Source organism: Lampris incognitus, chromosome 1 (assembly GCF_029633865.1).
Source record: "Lampris incognitus isolate fLamInc1 chromosome 1, fLamInc1.hap2, whole genome shotgun sequence".
Taxonomy (NCBI): Eukaryota; Metazoa; Chordata; class Actinopteri; order Lampriformes; family Lampridae; genus Lampris; species Lampris incognitus.
The window spans coordinates 78,861,449-78,884,858 of NC_079211.1; the positions used below are offsets into that span (position 1 = coordinate 78,861,449).

Below are 23,410 nucleotides of genomic sequence, written 5' to 3' on the forward strand. Positions count from 1 at the left end.
CCAGAGATACCTACAGTAGAATAACAGTAATTTATCCGACTGTCGTCCAGAGATACCTACAGTAGAATAACAGTAATTTATCCGACTGTTGTTCAGAGACCTACAGAGAGAGCTACGGTAGAATAAGTCATTTACCAGCCTTTTGTCCAGAGAGACCTACAGAGAGACCTATAGTAGAATAACAGTAATTTATCAAACCTTTATCCAGAGAGACCTACAGTAGAATACCAGTAATTTATCATAATGTTTTCCGCAGAGACCTACAGTAGAATAATATCTATTTATCAGGCTGCTGTCCAGAGAGACCTACAGTAGAGCAACAGTAATTTATCAGACTGTTGTCCAGAGAGGCTTACAGTAGAATAACAGTAATTTATCCGACTGTTGTCCACAGAGACCTACAGAGAGACCTACAGTAGAATAACAGTAATTTATCAGACTGTTGCCCAGCTAGACCAACAGTAGAATAATACCCCTTTTACACTGGCCAAAAAAACCCACTAGCATCTGCCTTTTTACATTGACCAAAGGTAGACATTAGGGGTTTGTGTGGGTTTCTTGGCCATTGTAAAAGGGATATAACAGTAATTTATCAGACCCTTGTACAGAGAGACCTACAGTAGAATAACAGTAATTTATCAGACTGTTGTCCACAGAGACCTACAGAGAGACCTACGGCAAAATAACAGTAATTGATCAGACGGTTGTCCACAGAGACCTACAGAGAGACCTACAGTAGAGTAACAGTAATTTATCAAACTGTTATCCAGCGAGACCTACAGTGGAATAACAGTAATTTATCAGAGTGTTGTCCAGCGAGACCTACAGAGAGACCTACAGTAGAATAACAGTAATTTATCAGCCTGTTGTTCAGAGAGACCTACAGTAGAATAACAGTAATTTTTCCAGTGTCGTTCAGAGAGACCTACAGTAGAATAACAGTAATTTATCAGACTGTTGTCCAGAGAGACCTACAGTAGAATAACATTAATTTATCCGACTGCTGTCCAGCTATACCAACAGACCAGCATCTTTTTACATTGACCAAAGGTGGACATTAGGGTTTTTTTGTGGGTTTCTTGGCCAGTGTGAAAGGGGTATAACAGTAATTTATCAGACCGTTGTCCAGAGAGACCTACAGTAGAATAACAGTAATTTCTCACTGTCGTCCAGAGAGACCTACAGTACAATAACAGTAATTTATCAGACTGTTTTTCAGAGAGACCTACAGAGATACCTACAGTAGAATAACAGTAATTCATCACTGTTGTTCAGAGAGACCTACAGTAGAACAACAGTAATTTATCACTGTTGTTCAGAGAGACCTTCAGTAGAACAACAGTAATTTATCACTGTTGTTCAGAGAGACCTACAGTAGAACAACAGTAATTTATCAGACTGTTGTCCAGGGAGACCTACAGAGAGACCTACAGTAGAACAACAGTAATTTATCAGACTGTTGTTCAGAGAGACCTACAGAGAGGCGTACAGTAGAACAACAGTAATTTATTCGACTGTTGTCCAGGGAGACCTACAGAGAGGCCTACAGTATAACAACAGTAATTTATCAGACTGTTGTCCAGGGAGACCTACAGAGAGACCTACAGTAGGATAACAGTAATTTATCAGACTGTTGTCCAGGGAGACCTACAGAGAAGCCTACAGTAGAACAACAGTAATTTATTAGACTGTTGTCCAGGGAGACCTACGGTAGAATAACGGTAATTTATCACTGTTGTTCAGAGACTTACAGTAGAACAACAGTAATTGATCCGACTCTTGTCCGGGAGACCTACAGAGAGACCTACAGTAGAATAAGGTCGAGTTCCAGGGTTAAACAGATGGCATTATTTTAAACAAATATTAAACGTGCCTGGTCAGACAAAATACTGCAATAAATACTCCCCCAGATTTAAACTGACTCCTGTCTGTCTCTTTTTCTGTGTGTCTCCCTGTCTCTCTCTTTGGCTCTCCACATGTCTCTCTCTTTGGCTCTCTACCTGTCTCTCTCTTTGGCTCTCTACCTGTCTCTGTCTTTGGCTCTCTACCTGTCTCTCTCTTTGGCTCTCTACCTGTCTCTCTCTTTGGCTCTTTGCCTGTCTCTCTCATGGCTCTCAACCTGTCTCTCTCTTTGGCTCTCTATCTCTCTCTTTGGCTCTCTGCCTGTCTCTCTTTGGCTCTCTACCTGTCTCTCTCTTTGGCTCTCTACCTGTCTCTCTTTGGCTCTCTACCTGTCTCTCTTTGGCTCTCTCCCTGTCTCTCTCTTTGGCTCTCTCCCTGTCTCTCTCTTTGGCTCTCTATCTCTCTCTTTGGCTCTCTGCCTGTCTCTCTTTGGCTCTCTGTCTGTCTCTCTCTTTGGCTCTCTCCCTGTCTCTCTCTTTGGCTCTCTCCCTGTCTCTCTCTTTGGCTCTTTACCTGTATCTCTTTGGCTCTCTACGTGTCTCTCTCTTTGGCTCTCTACCTGTCTCTCTTTGGCTCTCTACCTGTCTCTCTTTGGCTCTCTACCTGTCTCTCTCTTTGGCTCTCTACCTGTTTCTCTCTTTGGCTCTCTTCCTGTCTCTCTCTTTGGCTCTCTACCTGTCTCTCTTTGGCTCTCTACCTGTCTCTCTCTTTGGCTCTCTACCTGTCTCTCTTTGGCTCTCTGCCTGTCTCTCTCTTTGGCTCTCTACCTGTCTCTCTCTTCGGCTCTCTAACTGTCTCTCTCTTTGGCTCTCTAACTGTCTCTCTCTTTGGCTCTCTGTCTGCCTGTCTCTCTCTCTGTGTCTAGGTGGAAATGTTATGAGGTCCATGACATTGTGATTGAATGTGCCAAAGTGTGTTTGGATCCTAGGGAGGCTTCCTTTGAGGATGGTTACTCCTCTCTGCCAGACCGCACCTCCCTCCCGAGACCCCCTCCCTTCTCCTCACCCCCAGGTGTTGACCTCACTTCCAGCCCCCAGCCCCAGCCTCTCATCAGCATGGGTGAGCGACGCTGCACGCTGGTGCGTTGCGAGTGTGTGGTGTGTGTTGAGGCTGACGTGCACAGGTGTGTGTGTCCGTACTTGCATGTGGTGCTCATGTGTCCCCCTAGAGGCCAGTGTCACATGTACACAACCAGTTCACACAGGAAGTGCTGCGTTAGCCAGGGGGAGGCTGCCAACTTCACTTGCTGTTTTACTTCCTTCTGCTCTCAAACTGTCTCTTTCAGCGACGACAAACGCACAAGCTAACACAATGACGAGTCCAGCTTGGTCCGGCGTCCCGCCCGCAGACACGGCCTGCCTGCGGGCGGGACGCCGGATGTGGGTATGTGTCCTGGTCCCCGCACCAGCGCCTCCTCTGGTCAGTCGGGGCGCCTGTTCGGGGGGGGGGGACTGGGGGGGATAGCGTGATCCTCCCAGGCACTACGCCCCCCTGGTGAAACTCCTCACTGTCAGGTGAAAAGAAGCAGCTGGTGACTCCACATGTATGGGAGGAGGCATGTGGTAGTCTGCCGCCCTCCCCGGACCAGCAGAGAGGGTGGAGCAGAGACCGGGACGGCTTGGAAGGGCGGGGTAACTGGCCAAGTACAACTGGGCAGAAAAGGGGGGGGGGGGATAAAAAAAGCGGATGTGATTGTGCCTCCTGGCATCAGTCAGTAGATTCTTTTAAAGTTACACAAAGACTGAACAAGAAGCGAGCCATGGGCTTTGGACCGTCCAGAACCGGCATGAGGATGTGTTCTGAAGAAGTGAGCCGTGGGCTTTGGACCATCCAGAACTGGCATGAGGACATGTTCTGAAGAAGCGAGCCGTGGGCTTTGGACCATCCAGAACCGGCATGAGGATGTGTTCTGAAGAAGTGAGCCGTGGGCTTTGGACCATCCAGAACCGGCATGAGGACATGTTCTGAAGAAGCGAGCCGTGGGCTTTGGACTGTCCAGAACCAGCAGGAGAATGTGTTCTGAAGAAGTGAGCCGTTTGGTCTGGACTGTCCAGAACCAGCATGAGAACATGTTCTGAAGAAGCAAGCCCATGGGCTTTGGATCTTCCAGAACCAGCGCGAGAACGTGTTCTGAAGAAGTGAGTCGTGTGGGCTGGACCGTCCAGAACCATCATGAGAACATGTTCTGAGGAAGCGAGCTGTGGTTTTTGAACCGTCCAGAACCAGCACGGGGACATGTTCTGAAGAAGCGAGCCATGTGGGCTGGACCATCCAAAACCATCATGAGAACATGTTCTGAGGAAGCGAGCTGTGGTCTTTGGACCGTCCAGAACCAGCACGAGAACGTGTTCTGAAGAAGCAAGCCGTGGGCTTTGGACTGTCCAGAACCAGCACGAGAACTTGTTTGTGTAACATGTATCTGTGTATATTGAGTGTGTTTGTGTAACATGTGTGTGTGTGTGTGTGTGTGTGTGTGTCTGTATTGTGTGTTTGTGTAACATGTATCTGTGTGTGTATTGAGTGTTTGTGTAACATGTATCTGTGTGTGTGTATGTGTGTGTGTTTGTGTAACATGTATCTGTGTGTGTTGAGTGTGTGTGTGTATTGAGTGTGTGTTTGTGTAACATGTATCTGTGTGTGTTGAGTGTGTGTGTGTATTGAGTATGTGTTTGTGTAACATGTATCTGTGTGTGTATGTGTGTGTGTGTGTGTGTGTGTGTATTGAGTGTGTGTTTGTGTAACATGTATCTGTGTGTGTGTATGTATGTGTGTGTGTGTGTGTGTATTGAGTGTGTGTTTGTGTAACATGTATCTGTGTGTGTGTATGTGTGTGTGTGTGTATTGAGTGTGTGTTTGTGTAACATGTATCTGTGTGTGTATTGAGTGTTTGTTTGTGTAACATGTATCTGTGTGTGTGTATGTGTGTGTATTGAGTGTGTGTTTGTGTAACATGTATCTGTGTGTGTGTATGTGTGTGTGTGTGTGTGTATTGAGTGTTTGTTTGTGTAACGTGTGTGTGTGTGTGTGTGTGTGTGTATTGAGTGTTTGTTTGTGTAACGTATCTGTGTGTGTGTGTGTGTGTATGTAACATGTATCTGTGTGTGTGTGTGTGTGTAACATGTATCTGTGTGTGTGTTTATTGTGTGTGTTTGTGTAACATGTCCGTGTGTGTGTATTGTGTGTGTGTGTGTTTGTGTAATGTGTGTGTGTGTGTGTGTGTGTGTGTGTGTGTGTGTGTGTGTGTGTGTGTGTGTGTTGCGTCAGCTGTTTTGTCCACATTATTGTTTGTGAGGATGTCACACTACCAGAGATCTCTGCTGCTCCACCAGGTACTGTTACTACATGGTACTACATGTTACTACATGTTACTGTCAGTACATGTTAGTACATGTTAGTGTTAGTACATGTAGTACATGTTAGTGTTAGTACATGTTAGTGTTAGTACATGTTAGTACATGCTAGTGTCAGTACATGTAGTACATGTTAGTGTTAGTACATGCTAGTGTCAGTACATGTAGTACATGTTAGTGTTAGGACATGTTAGTACATGTTAGTGTTAGTACATGTAGTACATGTTAGTGTCAGTACATTTTAGTACATGTTAGTGTTATTACATGTAGTACATGTTAGTGTTAGTACATGTAGTACATGTTAGTACATGTTAGTGTTATTACATGTAGTACATGTTAGTGTTAGTACATGTAGTACATGTTAGTGTTAGTACATGTTAGTGTCAGTACATGTAGTACACGTTAGTGTTAGTACATGTTAGTACATGTTAGTGTCAGTACATGTTAGTACATGCTAGTGTTAGTACATGTTAGTACGTGTTAGAACATGTTAGTGTCAGTACATGTTAGTACATGTTAGTGTTAGTACATGTTAGTACACGTTAGTACATGTGGAAACAGTTGGTGCTGAGCTGGCCTTGTGAAGGTGTGCATGTCTATGACACTGAGCCACAGTTACCCAGAAGCCTCTTCTGTGTGTGGCAGTGCAGAGATATTTGTGTACCTCTGCTACAGGCATGACCCAGCCTTAACACACACACACACCCAGGTACCATGTGCAGGGTAGTACTGCTGATAACCACTAGAGTGAGTGTGAACAGAGAGGAGGACGGGGATATGACGCTTCCTGTAGGATCTTCATTCTGATTGGTTGCTTTCATCTGATGTCTTGACAGGAAGTCCTGCCTCCACACCCCTGTCAGCAGAACAGACCTGTCCGTCTCAGTCTACCTCTCAGCTGGCTGGGGTCACGGCCTATATACAGGTACTATTACTGTTACTACAATTACTACTTATCTGTCTCAGTTTATCTTTCTGCTCACAGGACTCTAGGCCTGTGAGTAGCTGCTACTACTACTACTACTGCTACTACTGCTAGTACTACTAATGCTACTACTACTACTACTACTACTAATGCTACTCCTACTACTACTAATGCTACTACTACTACTACTACTACTAATGCTACTACTACTAATGCTACTAATACTACTACTAATGCTACTACTGCTACTACTACTAATGCTACTACTACTACTACTGCTACTGCTACTACTACTAATGCTACTACTACTACTACTACTGCTACTACTACTAATGCTACTACTACTACTACTGCTTCTGCTTTACCTGCTACTGCTGTTTCTATTCTTATAGTTCCCTTGGCACTAATGAAGCATCCATCTATTTTCTTTTTTTTTCTTTTTTCTTTTTTTTTTTTCTTTTTTCCCATTTTTCTCCCCAATTGTATCCGGCCAACTACCCCACTCTACTGAGCCGTCCCGATCTTTGCTCCACCCCCTCTGCTGATCCGGGGAGGGCTGCAGACTACCAAATGTCTCCTCCCATACATCTGGAGTCACCAGCCACTTTTCACCTGACAGTGAGGAGTTTCACCAGGGGGATGTTGCACGTGGGAGGATCACACTATTCCCCCCAGTTCCCCCTCTTCCCCGAACAGGCGCCCCAGCCGACCAGAGGAGGTGCTAGTGCAGCGACCAGGACACATACCCACACCCGGCTTCCCACCCGCAGACACAGCCAATTGTCTGTAGGGAAGCCCGACCAAGCCGGAGGTAGCACGGAGATTTGAACCGGCAATCCCAGTGTTGGTAGGCAACAGAATGGACCGCCATGCTACCCGGACGCCCCCCAGTATCCATCTATCCATCCATCCACCCACCCTCTACTACTTGCTGTCTTTCTGATTCTAAGCAACCAGATCGATACCGAGGTAGTCTCACTGCCCGCTTGCACCACACATGGGGTTTGGCTGAACCTGTTATCAGACCCAGATGATGCAGGGAAGAGCAGGTTGTTCTGCTCAAAAGACATCACCCACTGCTGCGGTGGATCCCCTCCAAAAGCAGGTTGTTCTGCTCAGAAGACACCACCCACTGCTGCGGTGGATCTCCTCCAAAAGCAGGTTGTTCTGCTCAGAAGACACCACCCACTGCTGCGGTGGATCCCCTCCAAAAGCAGGTTGTTCTGCTCAAAAGACACCACCCACTGCTGCGGTGGATCTCCTCCAAAAGCAGGTTGTTCTGCTCAGAAGACACCACCCACTACTGCGGTGGATCTCCTCCAAAAGCAGGTTGTTCTGCTCAAAAGACATCACCCACTACTGCGGTGGATCCCCTCCAAAAGCAGGTTGTTCTGCTCAGAAGACACTACCCACTGCTGCGGTGGATCCCCTCCAAAAGCAGGGTGTTCTGCTTAGAAGACACCACCCACTACTGCGGTGGATCTCCTCCAAAAGCAGGTTGTTCTGCTCAGAAGACACCACCCACTGCTGCGGTGGATCTCCTCCAAAAGCAGGTTGTTCTGCTCAGAAGACACCATCCACTGCTGCGGTGGATCTCCTCCAAAAGCAGGGTGTTCTGCTGAAAAGACATCACCCACTGCTGCGGTGGATCCCCTCCAAAAGCAGGTTGTTCTGCTCAAAAGACACCACCCACTGCTGCGGTGGAACTCCTCCAAAAGCAGGTTGTTCTGCTCAGAAGACACCACCCACTACTGCGGTGTATCTCCTCCAAAAGCAGGTTGTTCTGCTCAAAAGACATCACCCACTACTGCGGTGGATCCCCTCCAAAAGCAGGTTGTTCTGCTCAGAAGACACCACCCACTGCTGCGGTGGATCCCCTCCAAAAGCAGGTTGTTCTGCTCAGAAGACACCACCCACTACTGCGGTGGATCCCCTCCAAAAGCAGGTTGTTCTGCTCAGAAGACACCGCCCACTGCTGCGGTGGATCCCCTCCAAAGGCAGGTTGTTCTGCTCAAAAGACATCACCCACTGCTGCGATTGATCCCCTCCAAAAGCAGGTTGTTCTGCTCAAAAGACACCACCCACTGCTGCGGTGGATCCCCTCCAAAAGCAGGTTGTTCTGCTCAAAAGACACCACCCACTGCTGCGATGGATCCCCTCCAAAAGCAGGTTGTTCTGCTCAGAAGACACCACCCACTGCTGCGGTGGATCTCCTCCAAAAGCAGGTTGTTCTGCTCAAAAGACATCACCCACTGCTGCGGTGGATCCCCTCCAAAAGCAGGTTGTTCTGCTCAAAAGACATCACCCACTGCTGTGGTGGATCCCCTCCAAAAGCAGGTTGTTCTGCTCAGAAGACACCACCCACTGCTGCGGTGGATCCCCTCCAAAAGCAGGTTGTTTTGCTCAAAAGACACCACCCACTGCTGCAATGGATCCCCTCCAAAAGCAGGTTGTTCTGCTCAGAAGACACCACTCACTACTGCGGTGGATCTCCTCCAAAAGCAGGTTGTTCTGCTCAGAAGACACCACCCACTGCTGCGGTGGATCTCCTCCAAAAGCAGGTTGTTCTGCTCAGAAGACAACATCCACTGCTGCGATGGATCTCCTCCAAAAGCAGGGTGTTCTGCTTAGAAGACACCACCCACTGTTGTGGTTGATCTCCTCCAAAAGCAGGGGGTTCTGCTCAGAAGACACCATCCACTGCTGCGGTGGATCTCCTCCAAAAGCAGGGTGTTCTGCTGAAAAGACATCACCCACTGCTGCGGTGGATCCCCTCCAAAAGCAGGTTGTTCTGCTCAGAAGACACCACCCACTGCTGCGGTGGATCTCTTCCAAAAGCAGGTTGTTTTGCTCAAAAGACATCACCCACTGCTGCAATAGATCCCCTCCAAAAGCAGGTTGTTCTGCTCAGAAGACACCACCCACTGCTGCGGTGGATCTCCTCCAAAAGCAGGTTGTTCTGCTCAGAAGACACCACCCACTGCTGCGGTGGATCTCCTCCAAAAGCAGGTTGTTCTGCTCAAAAGACATCACCCACTGCTGCGGTGGATCCCCTCCAAAAGCAGGTTGTTCTGCTCAGAAGACACCACCCACTGCTGTGGTGGATCCCCTCCAAAAGCAGGTTGTTCTGCTCAGAAGACACCACCCACTGCTGCGGTGGATCCCCTCCAAAAGCAGGTTGTTTTGCTCAAAAGACACCACCCACTGCTGCGATGGATCCCCTCCAAAAGCAGGTTGTTCTGCTCAAAAGACACCACTCACTACTGCGGTGGATCTCCTCCAAAAGCAGGGGGTTCTGCTCAGAAGACACCATCCACTGCTGCGGTGGATCTCCTCCAAAATCAGGGTGTTCTGCTGAAAAGACATCACCCACTGCTGCGGTGGATCCCCTCCAAAAGCAGGTTGTTCTGCTCAGAAGACACCACCCACTGCTGCGGTGGATCTCTTCCAAAAGCAGGTTGTTTTGCTCAAAAGACATCACCCACTGCTGCAATAGATCCCCTCCAAAAGCAGGTTGTTCTGCTCAGAAGACACCACCCACTGCTGCGGTGGATCTCCTCCAAAAGCAGGTTGTTCTGCTCAGAAGACACCACCCACTGCTGCGGTGGATCTCCTCCAAAAGCAGGTTGTTCTGCTCAAAAGACATCACCCACTGCTGCGGTGGATCCCCTCCAAAAGCAGGTTGTTCTGCTCAGAAGACACCACCCACTGCTGTGGTGGATCCCCTCCAAAAGCAGGTTGTTCTGCTCAGAAGACACCACCCACTGCTGCGGTGGATCCCCTCCAAAAGCAGGTTGTTTTGCTCAAAAGACACCACCCACTGCTGCGATGGATCCCCTCCAAAAGCAGGTTGTTCTGCTCAAAAGACACCACTCACTACTGCGGTGGATCTCCTCCAAAAGCAGGTTGTTCTGCTCAGAAGACACCACCCACTGCTGCGGTGGATCTCCTCCAAAAGCAGGTTGTTCTGCTTAGAAGACACCATCCACTGCTGCGGTGGATCTCCTCCAAAAGCAGGGTGTTCTGCTTAGAAGACACCACCCACTGTTGTGGTTGATCTCCTCCAAAAGCAGGGTGTTCTGCTTAGAAGACACCACCCACTGTTGTGGTTGATCTCCTCCAAAAGCAGGGTGTTCTGCTTAGAAGACACCACCCACTGCTGTGGTTATCTCCTCCAAAACAGCCTTGAGAGGCAGATTCTTCACTGGGTAGTTAAAATGGTACCATGACACAGTGATGTGCTTCAAGTCTGGAGGAGCCAACTGGGCCCATCAGAGCTAGCAGCAGGCTACACCTTGGGTACTTCCCTACAGACAGAGAGCCCTAGTTGAGAAATCAGGTTTTTACTGTAGTCAGTTGGCAATTAGGCAAAGACGCTGCGGTGTGAAGCTAAACGTTACGACTTGTGGTTTGCGGGTCTTTGCTACTGCTGATAGAATAAGTCACACGCACTGTGAAGCGAGAACAACCTAATTCTTCCTCATACTCGGCTTTGGTGCTGCACCCAGGCCTTATAATGGCAGGGGAAAACCCAGCTGCAGCCTACACTGTACATTTATGGCTAGATTGACAACCTACCTCTTCCTCTGCTCCGCTTGCGTTCACCGTCACTTTTCTGTCACTCGCTCCCTCACACTCGCTACGCACACACATTACACACTGCCCTTGTAGGGGCGAGGCTACTCTAGGAACAGTACCTGTCACGCAGATGGCCTTTGAAGAATGGGGACAGGGAGGATTCTGGGATTTGATGCACAAGTTGATGACTATATATTTTATTTTTATTTCCCCCCAGTATAACAATTAATTCTGAGCGGCCCAAATAGCCAGTGGTCGGCTGCAGCCCTTTTGGTGTTTGCCCAAATTCCAGTTGGCCGGTCCGTCACTGCAAGTGTCATCAGAGGGGAAGGGAGCGGGTATGACTGGCCAGATGTAGTTGACACCAGTCAGATTTGTATACTGATATCTTACCTCTGTCAGGCTAGACAGAGAAGAGTCAGAGAAACCTGTATGCCTTGCAGTTTTCTTGTATGTAGACGTGCCTTCAAGGAGAGCTAGCTAACTTTAACGCAGGACGTCCTTGAGTTTGCTCCATGGAAGGAAAGCAGAAAGCATGCATCGTCTGCTACAGTGTTAGCTCTCTTTTAGCCTCCTCAAAGCATGCATCGTCTGCTACAGTGTTAGCTCTCTGTTAGCCTCCTCAAAGCATGCATCGTCTGCTAAAGTGTTAGCTCTCTGTTAGCCTCCTCAAAGCATGCATTGTCTGCTACAGTGTTAGCTCTCTGTTAGCCTCCTCAAAGCATGCATCGTCTGCTACAGTGTTAGCTCTCTGTTAGCCTCCTCAAAGCATGCATCGTCTGCTACAGTGTTAGCTCTCTGTTAGCCTCCTCAAAGCATGCATCGTCTGCTAAAGTGTTAGCTCTCTGTTAGCCTCCTCAAAGCATGCATCGTCTCCTACAGTGTTAGCTCTCTGTTAGCCTCCTCAAAGCATGCATCGTCTGCTACAGTGTTAGCTCTCTGTTAGCCTCCTCAAAGCATGCATCGTCTGCTAAAGTGTTAGCTTTCTGTTAGTCTCCTCAAAGCATGCATCGTCTGCTACAGTGTTAGCATGCAGCAGCATGCGCTGGTCATACTGATACCAGTCTCCTCAGTTCTCCACGCATTGATCACAGTCAGACTTCATTTACACATTTCATACAACACTGAAGGCGGTATTTCATACTTCACTACACCAGAAGAAGAAAGAAAAGAGAGGGGGGGTTGAAAACGGAAAGGGAAGCACCAGAAAGTAAAACCAGACCAGAAGGAGAGAGAAATGGTTTTTACGTCACCAGGCAGGTTTGTGTGTGTCTGGGACCTCAGATAAGATCAACAGCATGTTGCACATTTCAGAGAGTGGTGTTCATGTCATCGTGTGTGTGCGTGTTGTGCGTGTGTGCATGTGTGTCTCTGCATAGCGGTGTGAAGCTGATGAGGTCACTTGGAGCCCTTCCTCACAGTGTGATTTGGCCACACCCCCTGTCTCCCGTGGAATCTCTCCTGCTAACGTTCTGGAATCCTCACAAGGCTCCTCCCACTTCCAGCCGCCAAGCAGGACTGCCTCCATATCAGGTTAGACTCTAGACACACACACACACAATCGTTGCAGAACAGTTCAACAGACTGGACCCTCTGGATTTAAAGGCACAAGGTGTTTCAGCTTCCTGAAGAATAACAGGACTAGTAAATACCATAACATGGCTCGTAAACATCATGCTGTGACTACCAAATATAATGTGACTACTGAACATGATGATCTCATCTCTCAGCTCATGATGATATGACTAGTAAATATATACTAATATGACTAGTGAACATGATGATCTCATCTCTCACCTCATGACTCAGCTCATGATGATATGACTAGTAAATATATAATATGACTACTGAACATGATGCTCTCATCTCTCAGCTCATGATGATATGACTAGTAAATATACTATAATATGACTAGTGAACATGATGCTCTCATCTCTCAGCTCATGATGATATGACTAGTAAATATATAATATGACTACTGAACATGATGATCTCATCTCTCAGTTCCTGATGATATGACTAGTAAATATATAATATGACTACTGAACATGGTGCTCTCATCTCTCAGCTCATGATGATATGACTAGTAAATATATACTATGACTACTGAACATGATGCTCTCATCTCTCAGCTCATGATATGACTAGTAAATATATAATATGACTACTGAACATGATGCTCTCATCTCTCAGCTCATGATGATATGACTAGTAAATATACTATAATATGACTAGTGAACATGATGCTCTCATCTCTCAGCTCATGATGATATGACTAGTAAATATATAATATGACTACTGAACATGATGCTCTCATCTCTCAGCTCATGATGATATGACTAGTAAATATACTATAATATGACTAGTGAACATGATGCTCTCATCTCAGCTCATGATGATATGACTAGTAAATATATAATATGACTACTGAACATGATGATCTCATCTCTCAATTCCTGATGATATGACTAGCAAATATATAATATGACTACTGAACATGGTGCTCTCATCTCTCAGCTCATGATGATATGACTAGTAAATATATAATATGACTAGTGAACATGATGATCTCATCTCTCAGCTCATGACTTAGCTCATGATGATATGACTAGTGAACTTCTTGAGATGTTAATATCAACAGAAATTCTTAAGTGGTACTGACAGAAACAAAGTAAACCGATGTTTCTGTCACGACACTTTTTTTTATGTGTGTTTTTTCCGCTCTTTTTCTCCCCAATTGTACTTGGCCAATTACCCCACTCTTCCGAGCCGTCCCAGTCTCTGCTTCACCCCCTCTGCTCATCCGGGGAGGGCTGCAGACTACCTCATGCCTCCTCCCATACATGTGGAGTCACCAGCCCCTTCTTTTCAGCTGACAGTGAGGAGTTTCACCAGGAGGACGTAGAGCGTAGGAGGATCACACTAATCCCCCCAGTCCCCCCCCCCCTGGACAGGCACCCCAACCAACCAGAGGAGGTGCTAGTGCAGAGACCAGGACACATACCCAAAATGCGGCCTCCCCCCCGCAGATACGGCCAATTGTCTTTAGCGACGCCCGACCAAGCTGGAGGTAACACAGGGATTCAAACCGGTGATCCCCATGTTGGTAGGCAACGGAATAGACCGCTATGCTTCCCAGATGCCCCTGTCACGACACTTTTAATAAAAAAAAATCCTACTGCACATTATTATCCACCATGACAAAGAATTAGTAGGCCTACACAGTTTGGACGTTGCTATACAAGAAGACATTTCCATATAAATATACATAATTTTACTTAAGTTTATGTATGAATTAATCATTTTAAGTGGAATTTCCCAGTCAGCTCTAATCACATGCCATTTTAAAAAATACTGAAGCTTTCCAACATGAAGAAACACAGAAGCAGCCTGGCTGAATGATTCTGTAATTTTGTGAAATGATGAGTAGAAATGACAGAACCCGTCTCAGTCCTAATGAATAATCATGTTCAGGTTATGGTTCTTTTTTGCTATAGACAGGTTTGTCTGCAGGTCACTTTTTCAGTCCAATAACACTGCAGAGTTTTCTCTGCAGGAGTAAGAAGCCCATCCTCCACAACAGCTGAGGACTATCAACATGGTGACAACTGCAACCTGGTAGGTAATGTTAAGATACCCTCTGCTATCACAAATACTATTACTGAATGCTGTTGTAGATGTTGGCGCAAACATCTCACCCTTGCCCAGTCCACTCACTACTGGTTTCACCACCCCATCCATCTTGGATTCCTTTTTTCCTGTTTCTATAGATGATATTACAGCCTTGTTAGAGAAAATGAAACCCTCCTCAAACCCACTAGATGTCCTGCCACCCCCTCTGATCTTAAAGGTTTTTTAATCTTATCGGTCCCTGTCTAATTAATATTTTAAACTGCTCTCTTTTATCAGGGTGTGTCCCCAGCAATTTTAAGCTGGCTACTTTTCAACCTTTGTTGAAGAAACCAAAGCTGGACCCCTCCCTGCCAGAGAATTATAGGCCTCTTCCTAAACTTACTTTCTTTTTTAAATTTTAGGAAAAAGTTGTTGAAAAGCAACTTGTTCAAGCACTGGACTTGCACAGGGTGTTTGGCACATTTAAATCTGGTTTTCGTAAACGACACTCTACTGAAACGGCCCTGGTTAAGGTTTCAATTATATTTTGATGGCTGCAGATGCTGGAGAGTGTTCGGTTTTGGTTTTATTGGACCTTAGCGCAGCATTCAGTACTGTTAACCAACACATAATAATCCATAGACTAAAGCATTTGGTGGGCTTTTCTGGGACTGCATTTGAGTGTTTCTCCTACCTCACAGATAAGACTCTGTCAGTCTTTGTAGGTGGCTTTGTGTTGGCTACTGCTTTTTTATCATGCAGCGTCCCCCAGGGCTCGGTTTTGGGGCCTATTTTATTCTCCATATACGTACATGCTTCTTCTAGGACACATTAAAATGGTTCCAGAGACATCTCCTATCATTTGCACGCTGATGACATCTGGTTATACTTCTCCTTAAAATCGAATGACCTTGATAGACTCTCAGTACTGAACAACAGTTTAAATGCAATTAGGAACTGGATGGTAAATAATTGTCTGCAGTTAAATGCCGATAAAACAGAAGCGCTGATTATTGCTCCTGCTACATGGTCAGCAAACTAAAATCTTCATAAAATTGAACGGAACACCAGGAGAGTAAAGTGCTGGTCATCAGAGAAATGGATGAATTGGACAAATACCAGTGAGTCCTAAAGAGCTATACGACAAGGTGATGAAATTTATCTCAAGGGGCTTTACAGCAACACAAAATCCTGTCCTTAGACCCTCGCATCGGATACGGAGCACATTACATTAATGGTAACACATTATACCTAGTTTAAGCCTTCTGCGCTGGCGTCCTGTCAATCTTAGAATTCATTTTAAAACCTTGGTGCTCAGTTAAAGAGCCCTACATGGCCAGGCTCCCCATTACATCCTGGACCTTGTACACCCCCACACCATGAGCCGAAGTCTTCTTAGGTCTTCTAACCAGGGTCTTCTATGTGTCCTTCAACATGTTTTAGACTCGGGGAGATCGTGCTTTCCAGTCGGCAGCACCTAAGCTTTGGAATAGTCGCCCAATAAGTCTGAGGTCTGTGTCTGGGTGGCGTGGCGGTCTATTCCGTTGCCTACCAACATGGGGATCGGCGGTTCGAATCCCCGTGTTACCTCCGGCTTGGTCGGGCATCTCTGCAGACACAATTGGCCGTGTCTGCGGGTGGGAAACCGGATGTGGGTATGTGTCCTGGTCGCACTAGCGCCTCCTCTGGTCAGTCGGGGGCGCCCATTCGGGGGAGAAGGAGAACTGGGGGGAATAGCGTGATCCTCCCACACGCTACGTCTCCCTGGTGAAAGTCCTCACTGTCAGGTGAAAAGAAGCGGCTGGCGACTCCACATGTATGGCAGGAGGCATGTGGTAGTCTGCAGCCCTTCACGGATCAGCAGAGGGGGTGGAGCAGAGACCGGGACAGCTCAGAACAGTGGGGTAATTGGCCGGGTACGGTTGGGGAGAAAAAAGGGGGGAAATTCCAAAGGAAAAAAAGGCAAGGCTGTAGAAACCCCATGTGTTCAGACGCATTAGGTAGCATGCGGTGTTTTATGTGTTAACTTGTGTTTATGCCTGCCTCCTCTGCTGTCGACGTGTTTTATTTGAACACTCATCTGTTGTTTATCCCTCTTTCATTTGGCTGTGAAGCACTTTGTGAATGGTGTCTGTGAAAGCTGCTATATAATAAACTGTTCTGACTTAAGATTGTTAACCATCAGCCCCCACAGCTGGGCAACTAGTATTGCCATGGTGATGGAGGATGGAGAAGTGATGAAGACGGGTCCATTTTGAGGTGTATATAGAGACCTGTTTTGTGTCAACTGCAGACGGTACAGCTGTTGCCTGTCCTTCACATCAGAGTTGAACAAATTAAACAGAATTTGAACGCAGTTTTCTCACTTCCTGACAGCCAGAGAAACTACCGTCGGTAGACGTGGATGGTTCAGCCAGCCAGCCAATCACAGAGGAGAGACGCCATGGCGAGAACGTCAATGTCGACAGAGGTCAGCTGTCCGCCTCGTCTCCATGGAGACAGAGATTTGAATTGGTTGAAATGGTGCTGACCTCTTTGAGAGGGATGTTTCTGCTCATTATTACTATATAATTCCTGTAAAGAGCGCCCCCTAGGAGAATATGACTTTCATGCAACACATGGCAACACGGTTTCTGACTGAAAAGTTTCCTTTTTTTCTTTTTCTTTTTTTTTCTCCCTTTTTTCTTTTTCTTTTTTTTTCTCCCCAAGTGTACTTGACCAATTACCCCACTCTTCCGAGCCGTCCCGGTCGCTGCTCCACCCCCTCGCTGCAGACTACCACATGCCTCCTCCGATACATGTGGAGTCACCAACCACTTCTTTTCACCTGACGGTGAGGAGTTTCACCAGGGGGACGTAGTGCATGGAGGATCACGCTATTCCCCCAAGTCCCCCCCCCCCCAGACAGGCGCCCAGACCGACTAGAGGAGGCGCTAGTGCAGTGACCAGGACACATACCCACATCTGACTTCCCACCCGCAGACACGGCCAATTGTGTCTGTAGGGACGCCTGACCATGGGGATTCGAACTGGCGATCCCCCATGTTGGTAGGCAACGGAATAGACCGTCATACCACCCAGACACCCCTGAAAAGTTTTCTTTATAGTAGTGAAGAAGTTCTCTTCTTGCCACGCTTACAGCAACCAGTGCAGTCCAGCTAGGACCACAGGGATGGTGAGCAGGGTGGGTACTTCCTGTTGTCAGCCAGTCAGACTGCTCCCTGAAGTACCTGATGTGCTTTGTTCTGTGTGATGTGAATGTTGTACCTAATAATAGTAAACACACACACACACACACACACACACACACACACACACACACACAATGTAAAGGACAAACGGTATTACTCAGTAGTGTGAATACCAGTCCTGGTCTCACAGACTGAACACAGCACAAGACAGAAAGACCTTTTCCTCATGGAAGTACAGAGAAGTCTTTTTAGGGAAAAAATGAGTTGTGAAAAATAAGTCTTCCAAAGCGAACAGTGTTTTCCTTTATGCCTTACCCAGTTTTATTGTGTGGTGTCATTGTGTTTCTTTTGTCTATTAACATTTTTTACAATGCCCAGAACGTTTTTCCTGCTGATGTGATTGTTTTGTTCCTGTCTGGAGGTGTATTGTCATGTTCTGTGCATGTTGTGAAGTGGGGCAGATTGTGCGATCTAACTTATCTGTTTCTGGAAGGAGGGTGGAGTTGGACTCTGACAGAGGTGTCTGATTTCATCAGAGAGAGAGATGTGGAGTTTGGACACACCACAGGACACAAAGAGAGAGACGAAGGTACCGTACACACACACACACACACACACACACACACACACACACACACGTTCATGCAAACACATGCATTCACACACACACACTACACTAACACATGCAGCGCCTGGCAAAAGTATCCAACCCCCTTGACAGTCGTCAGTAATGTCTGGAGTATAAAAGATAGTCGCACATGTGTTCCCCTAACAGCATGTTCCCACAGCCAGCATAAGTTATGTTTCACTGACTCTATATTAATGAATTAAAAACTAAAATATAGAGCCTGTGTAAGTATTCAACCCCCACATATCAGTACTTTGTAAAGTACCCTTTTGCTGCAGTAACAGACATGATCCTCTTGGTAAGTATGTACAAGCGTTGCACATTCTTCTGGAGTAATTGTTGCTCATTCTTCTTGGCAGAACTTGTACAGGTCTTGCAGGTTGGTGGGACGGTGCCTCTGGACTGCGATTTTCAGTCTGTGTCACACATTTTCAATCGAGTTGAGGTCCGGACTTTGACTTGGCCACTCCAAAATATTCCCCTTTTTGTTGCTGAGCCATGCCATTGTTGCTTTAGCCTTGTGCTTAGGATCATTGTCTTGCTGGAAGGTGAACCTTCTCCCAAGCTGCAGTTTTATGGCAGACTGCAACAGGTTTTCTTCCAGTATTGCCTGTATTTAGCCCCATCCATTCTTCCCTCAATGTGAACAAGGTTCCCAGTGCCTGCAGAGGAAAAGAAACCCCATAGCATTATGCTGCCGCCACCATGCTTCACTGTAGGGAGGGTGTTTTTAGGACATGAGCAGAGTTAGGTTTGCGCCGCACATAACGCTTTGAGTTTTGGCCAAAAAGCTCAACTTCCGTCTCATCTGACCACAAAACCTTTACCCACATCCTAACTGGGTCTCTCTCATGCTTGGTAGCAAACTCCAAGTGTGCTTTTATATGGATAGTTTTGAGCACGGCTTCTTTCTTGCCACCCTCCCATACAGGCCAGATTTATGGAGAGCTGTGATATGGTTGACTCATGCACATTTACTCCAGTTTCAGCCACTGACCTCTGCAGCTCCTTCAGAGTGACTGCAGGATCATGTGTGGCTTTCCTCACCAGCCCACGTCTTGCTCGGACACTGAGCTTTGAGGGCCGGCCCATCCTACAAAGCATCTGGGTGGTGTGATGCAGCTTCCACTTTCTGACAGTGGACCAGTGTTCCTGGGACATCCAAACACTTGGATATTGTTTTGTGTCCCTTTCCCACCTTCTGTACTTTAACCACTTTGTCTCTTACTTCAGCATTCTGCTGCTTTGTCTTCATGTTCTGATGGAGTTCACGCCCGGCTAATGAACTTTACACAGAGTGCTTTTATACCCATAAACCAGAACCTCACTTTAATATCTTAACAGCTGCACACTGGTTATGTCCCCTTGTGTTAACCTGAGTTTGTTTTAGGAAGAATTTGTCATTTGTGTAAACTTGGAGCTTTCAGAGCACAAGGGCTTGAATACTTATGCAAGCACTGTATTTTCCTTTTTATTAATAAAGAGTCAGTGAAACATAACTTATGCTGGCTGTGGGAACATGCTGTTAGAGCTTATGGCTTCACAACAATAATACTGTTCAGGAACACGTGTGAGTATCTTTTATAATCCAGAAGTTACTGACGAGTGTCAAGGGGGTTGAATGCTGTTTGCAAGGCACTGCATGTAGAGACATACACATCATACACATACAGACATAAAGCCATACATACACAGATACATACTCACTGCTTTGTCCTCTCCCCCCTTCCTCTCTTCTTCTCTCTCTCTCTCTCTCTCTCTCTTTCTCCTCTCCTCTCTCTCTCCCTCTCCTCTCTCCTTCTCTCTCTCCCTCTCTTCTCTCCACTCTCTCTCCTTCTCTCTCTCTTTCTCCTCTCCTCTCTCTCCCTCTACTCTCTCCTCTCTCTCTCTCCTTCGCTCTCTCTCTCCCTCTCCTCTCTCCTTCTCTCTCTCGCTCTCTCTCCTCTCTCTTTCTCCTCTCCTCTCTCTCCCTCTCCTCTCTCTCTCCTTTTCTCTCCTTCACTCTCTCACTCTCTTCTCTCCACTCTCTCTCCTTCTCTCTCTCTCTCTCCTCTCTCTCTCTCTTTCTCCTCTCCTCTCTCTCCCTCTACTCTCTCCTCTCTCTCTCTCCTTCGCTCTCTCTCTCCCTCTCCTCTCTCCTTCTCTCTCTCGCTCTCTCTCCTCTCTCTTTCTCCTCTCCTCTCTCTCCCTCTCCTCTCTCTCTCCTTTTCTCTCCTTCACTCTCTCACTCTCTTCTCTCCACTCTCTCTCCTTCTCTCTCTCTCTCTCCGCTCTCTCTCTCCCTCTCCTCTCTCCTCTCTCCCTCTCTTTCTCCTCTCCTCTCTCTCCTCTCTCTCTCCTTCGCTCGCTCTCTCCCTCTCCTCTCTCCTCTCTCCTTCTCTCTCTCTCTCTCCCTCTCTCTGTCTCTCTCTCTCTCTCTCTCTCTCTCTCTCTCTCTCTCTCTCTCTCTCTCTCCTCTCTCTCTCTCTCTCTCTCTCTCTCTCTCTCTCTCTCTCTCTCTCTAACCCCCTGAGATGATTTTGTGTTTGTTATGTTGGGCTATTTTATTTTGAAATTCTGTTTTTTTACAAATACTTGTTTAGACTACTCAGTGTTTTTTGTTTTTCCCTGAAACTATTTTTTTTTGTATGAGCTGGATGATGAAGAGATAATTGTGTTTGGGTATCGGCTGTTGGACTGTAACGTATTCAGAATAAATGTACCTTTTTAAAAATAAAAGAAATCTCTCTCTCTCTCTCTCTCTCTCTCTCTCTCTCTCTCTCTCTCTCTCTCTCTCTCTCTCTCTCTCTCTCTCTCTCTCGCTCTGACAGAGGAAATATTGAAGCTAGGTGTCTCTCAGACTCCCTCCTTTCAGGGCGCCTGTCTGTCCTCCACACCAAGCCACACTGAGCCCCAAGTGGGCATGTCCAACCACCTGCCCCACTGGTCCTTCAGGCCCTCTTTTACCCCAATCCAGGGTCGTTCCCCAGAGGGCCCTAATGGGTGGGGCCACAGCTCTGTTAAGTCAGAGGAGGGGGGCCTTTCTCAGTTCTGCCCCTCCAGTCCTGACCAGGCTAATTCTCCTCCCTATGAGCCCCTCTTCCAGCTGGCTCTGCCCAGGGCAGCATCTCTGTTTGTCAGCAGGAAGACACAGGTAAGTGCGTACACGCACACACACACACACACACACACAGTAGCGACAGTAGCTTCTGGGTTCAGTGAGGACTACATTTCCAGACCAGAGAAATTTATGAAAGAATAAGATGAAGATGATTTATTTAATTTCATCTCTTCTGTATTTCAGGAGTTGGTGGAGAGGGCAGGAGGAAAGCAGGAGAAAAGAGCGTGGAACCAGGAGGAGGGGGAAGAGGACTGCTCCTCTTTCTCTCCACTGGAGATGCTGGACCGTCTGATCCTGCAGGGACACCAGGCCCACCAGAGACTCAGCATGAGGTGAGCAGGAGCCCATGCCTCCACCTTTTAAAGGAGACCCAGAATGAATTTAGACTTTCTATCCAATACCTCACAAAAACACAAGCGCGCGCGCACGCACGCACACACACACACACACACACACACACACACACACACACACACACACACACACACACACACACACACACACCCATACAGAAACACATCATCGGCGGTCACTCGGGGTCAAGTATGACTGTCCTCCTTCTAGGTCCTTGTGGGCCTTCAGATGGGCGTAAAGGCCAATCCTGGAGCCTCGTGTTTTGGGGCAGTGTGGGCACGGGTGTGTAGGAGTGGTTGAGGGTGTGGGTTGGGCTTTTCTGGTAACTCGCTCCTTTCTGAGTCTGTGCTTGTTTTCAGCGGCACGGTGGAGGTCATGGTTGTAGTGTCCAGCACCCTCATGGACAGCCAGTCTCCAGGCCTCCCTGTTTGTTGCTGCTTGTTCCCAGGTGTTCAGGTCAATGCCAAACCTTTTGATGTGGGCCTTGGTGTTGTCTTTATATCACTTCTTCTGTCCTCCTGGGGCAGGACATCCTATCACGAGCTGAGAGTAAAGGACTTGTTTCGGGAGGTGAGAGTCAGATATTTGGAGGACATGGCCAGTCCGTCTCAGCTGATGTTGTGCAATGGTGGCAGTTATGGTAGGCATGTTGGCCTCCTCAAGGACGCTGACACTGGTGCGCTTCTCCGCCCAGCTGATCTTAAGGATCTTCCTGAGGCGTTGCTGTTGGTATGCCTCAAGTGCCTTCAGGTGCCTGCTATATGTTGTCCAGGTTTCTGACCAGCTGCCGCTTTGTACACCAGAATTTTTGTTCTGGTCTGAAGGTCGCGGTTTTCAAAAACCCTTTTACTCAATCTTGAGAAGGCCCAGCTGGAGAGATTGAGACAATGGTGTATTTCAATGTCAATGTTGGCTTTGGAGGAGAGACGGCTGCGAAGATGTGGCAACTGTTCCATGTTTTCGAGTCGGGTGTTGTCTACAGAGATGGATGGGGGCAGAGCAGGCATATTTCTGTTGGGTGGGGGTTGGTAGAAGATATGGTTCTTTTTTATGCTTATGGCCAGGCCAAGCTGCTTGTATGCCTTTGCAAAGGCGTCCAGTATGCGCTGTAGTTCCTCTTCTCCGAGGGACACTAACGCGTTGTCATCAGCGTACTGCAGCTCTATGATGGATGTGGTGATGGTTTTACCTTTAGCCCTGAATCTGTTAATGTTCAGGAGATTCTCATCAGTTCTGAACAGGATTTTGAATCCCTGAGGCAGATTGGGACCCGTGAGGGGGAGGATGGTGGCAGTGAAGATAGAGAACAAGGTTCGGGCATTGACACAGCCTTGTTTAACACCTGTGTGGGCCTTGAAGGACTCAGTCTCGTCTCTGTAACTGCTGAGTACTCTAGCTGACATATTATCATGTAGTAGTCATAGTAGTCTGATATATTTGTCAGGGCAGCCTATTTTTGACAGAACTACCCAAAGGGCTTGGCAGTTTACAGAATCAAAAGCTTTGGGTAAGTCTATGAAGGCCATGTACAATGGTTGATTCATTTCCAGGGCTTTTTCTTGGAGTTGGCAAGTGGTGAAAATCATGTCCATGTTGCCTGTTAGTACGAAAACCGCTCTGGCTCTCCCTGTGGTGGAAAGCAGGGAAATGGCACGGTAGTTTCTGCGCTCAGATAGATAGAGACAGTGAGAAAATCCCTAAATTACGCAGGGATCTCCTCTTTTCCCCCACATTTTAAGTAGCAGGGCATGGATATGTCTTGAGTGTAGG

At 47.1% G+C, this 23,410-nt stretch overlaps 1 protein-coding gene across 1 annotated transcript in view; it reads left to right on the forward strand.

The window, feature by feature from the left end:
* The window catches only part of tsc1a (TSC complex subunit 1a), a 115,462-nt gene that overhangs the window by 46,527 nt on the left and 45,525 nt on the right, over positions 1-23,410 (forward strand). The window contains 8 exon segments of the mRNA XM_056278079.1: positions 2,768-2,961; positions 6,089-6,177; positions 12,135-12,288; positions 14,312-14,373; positions 16,744-16,837; positions 18,052-18,147; positions 20,997-21,319; positions 21,470-21,618. Of these exon segments, the coding sequence (XP_056134054.1) occupies positions 2,768-2,961; positions 6,089-6,177; positions 12,135-12,288; positions 14,312-14,373; positions 16,744-16,837; positions 18,052-18,147; positions 20,997-21,319; positions 21,470-21,618 (1,161 nt within the window).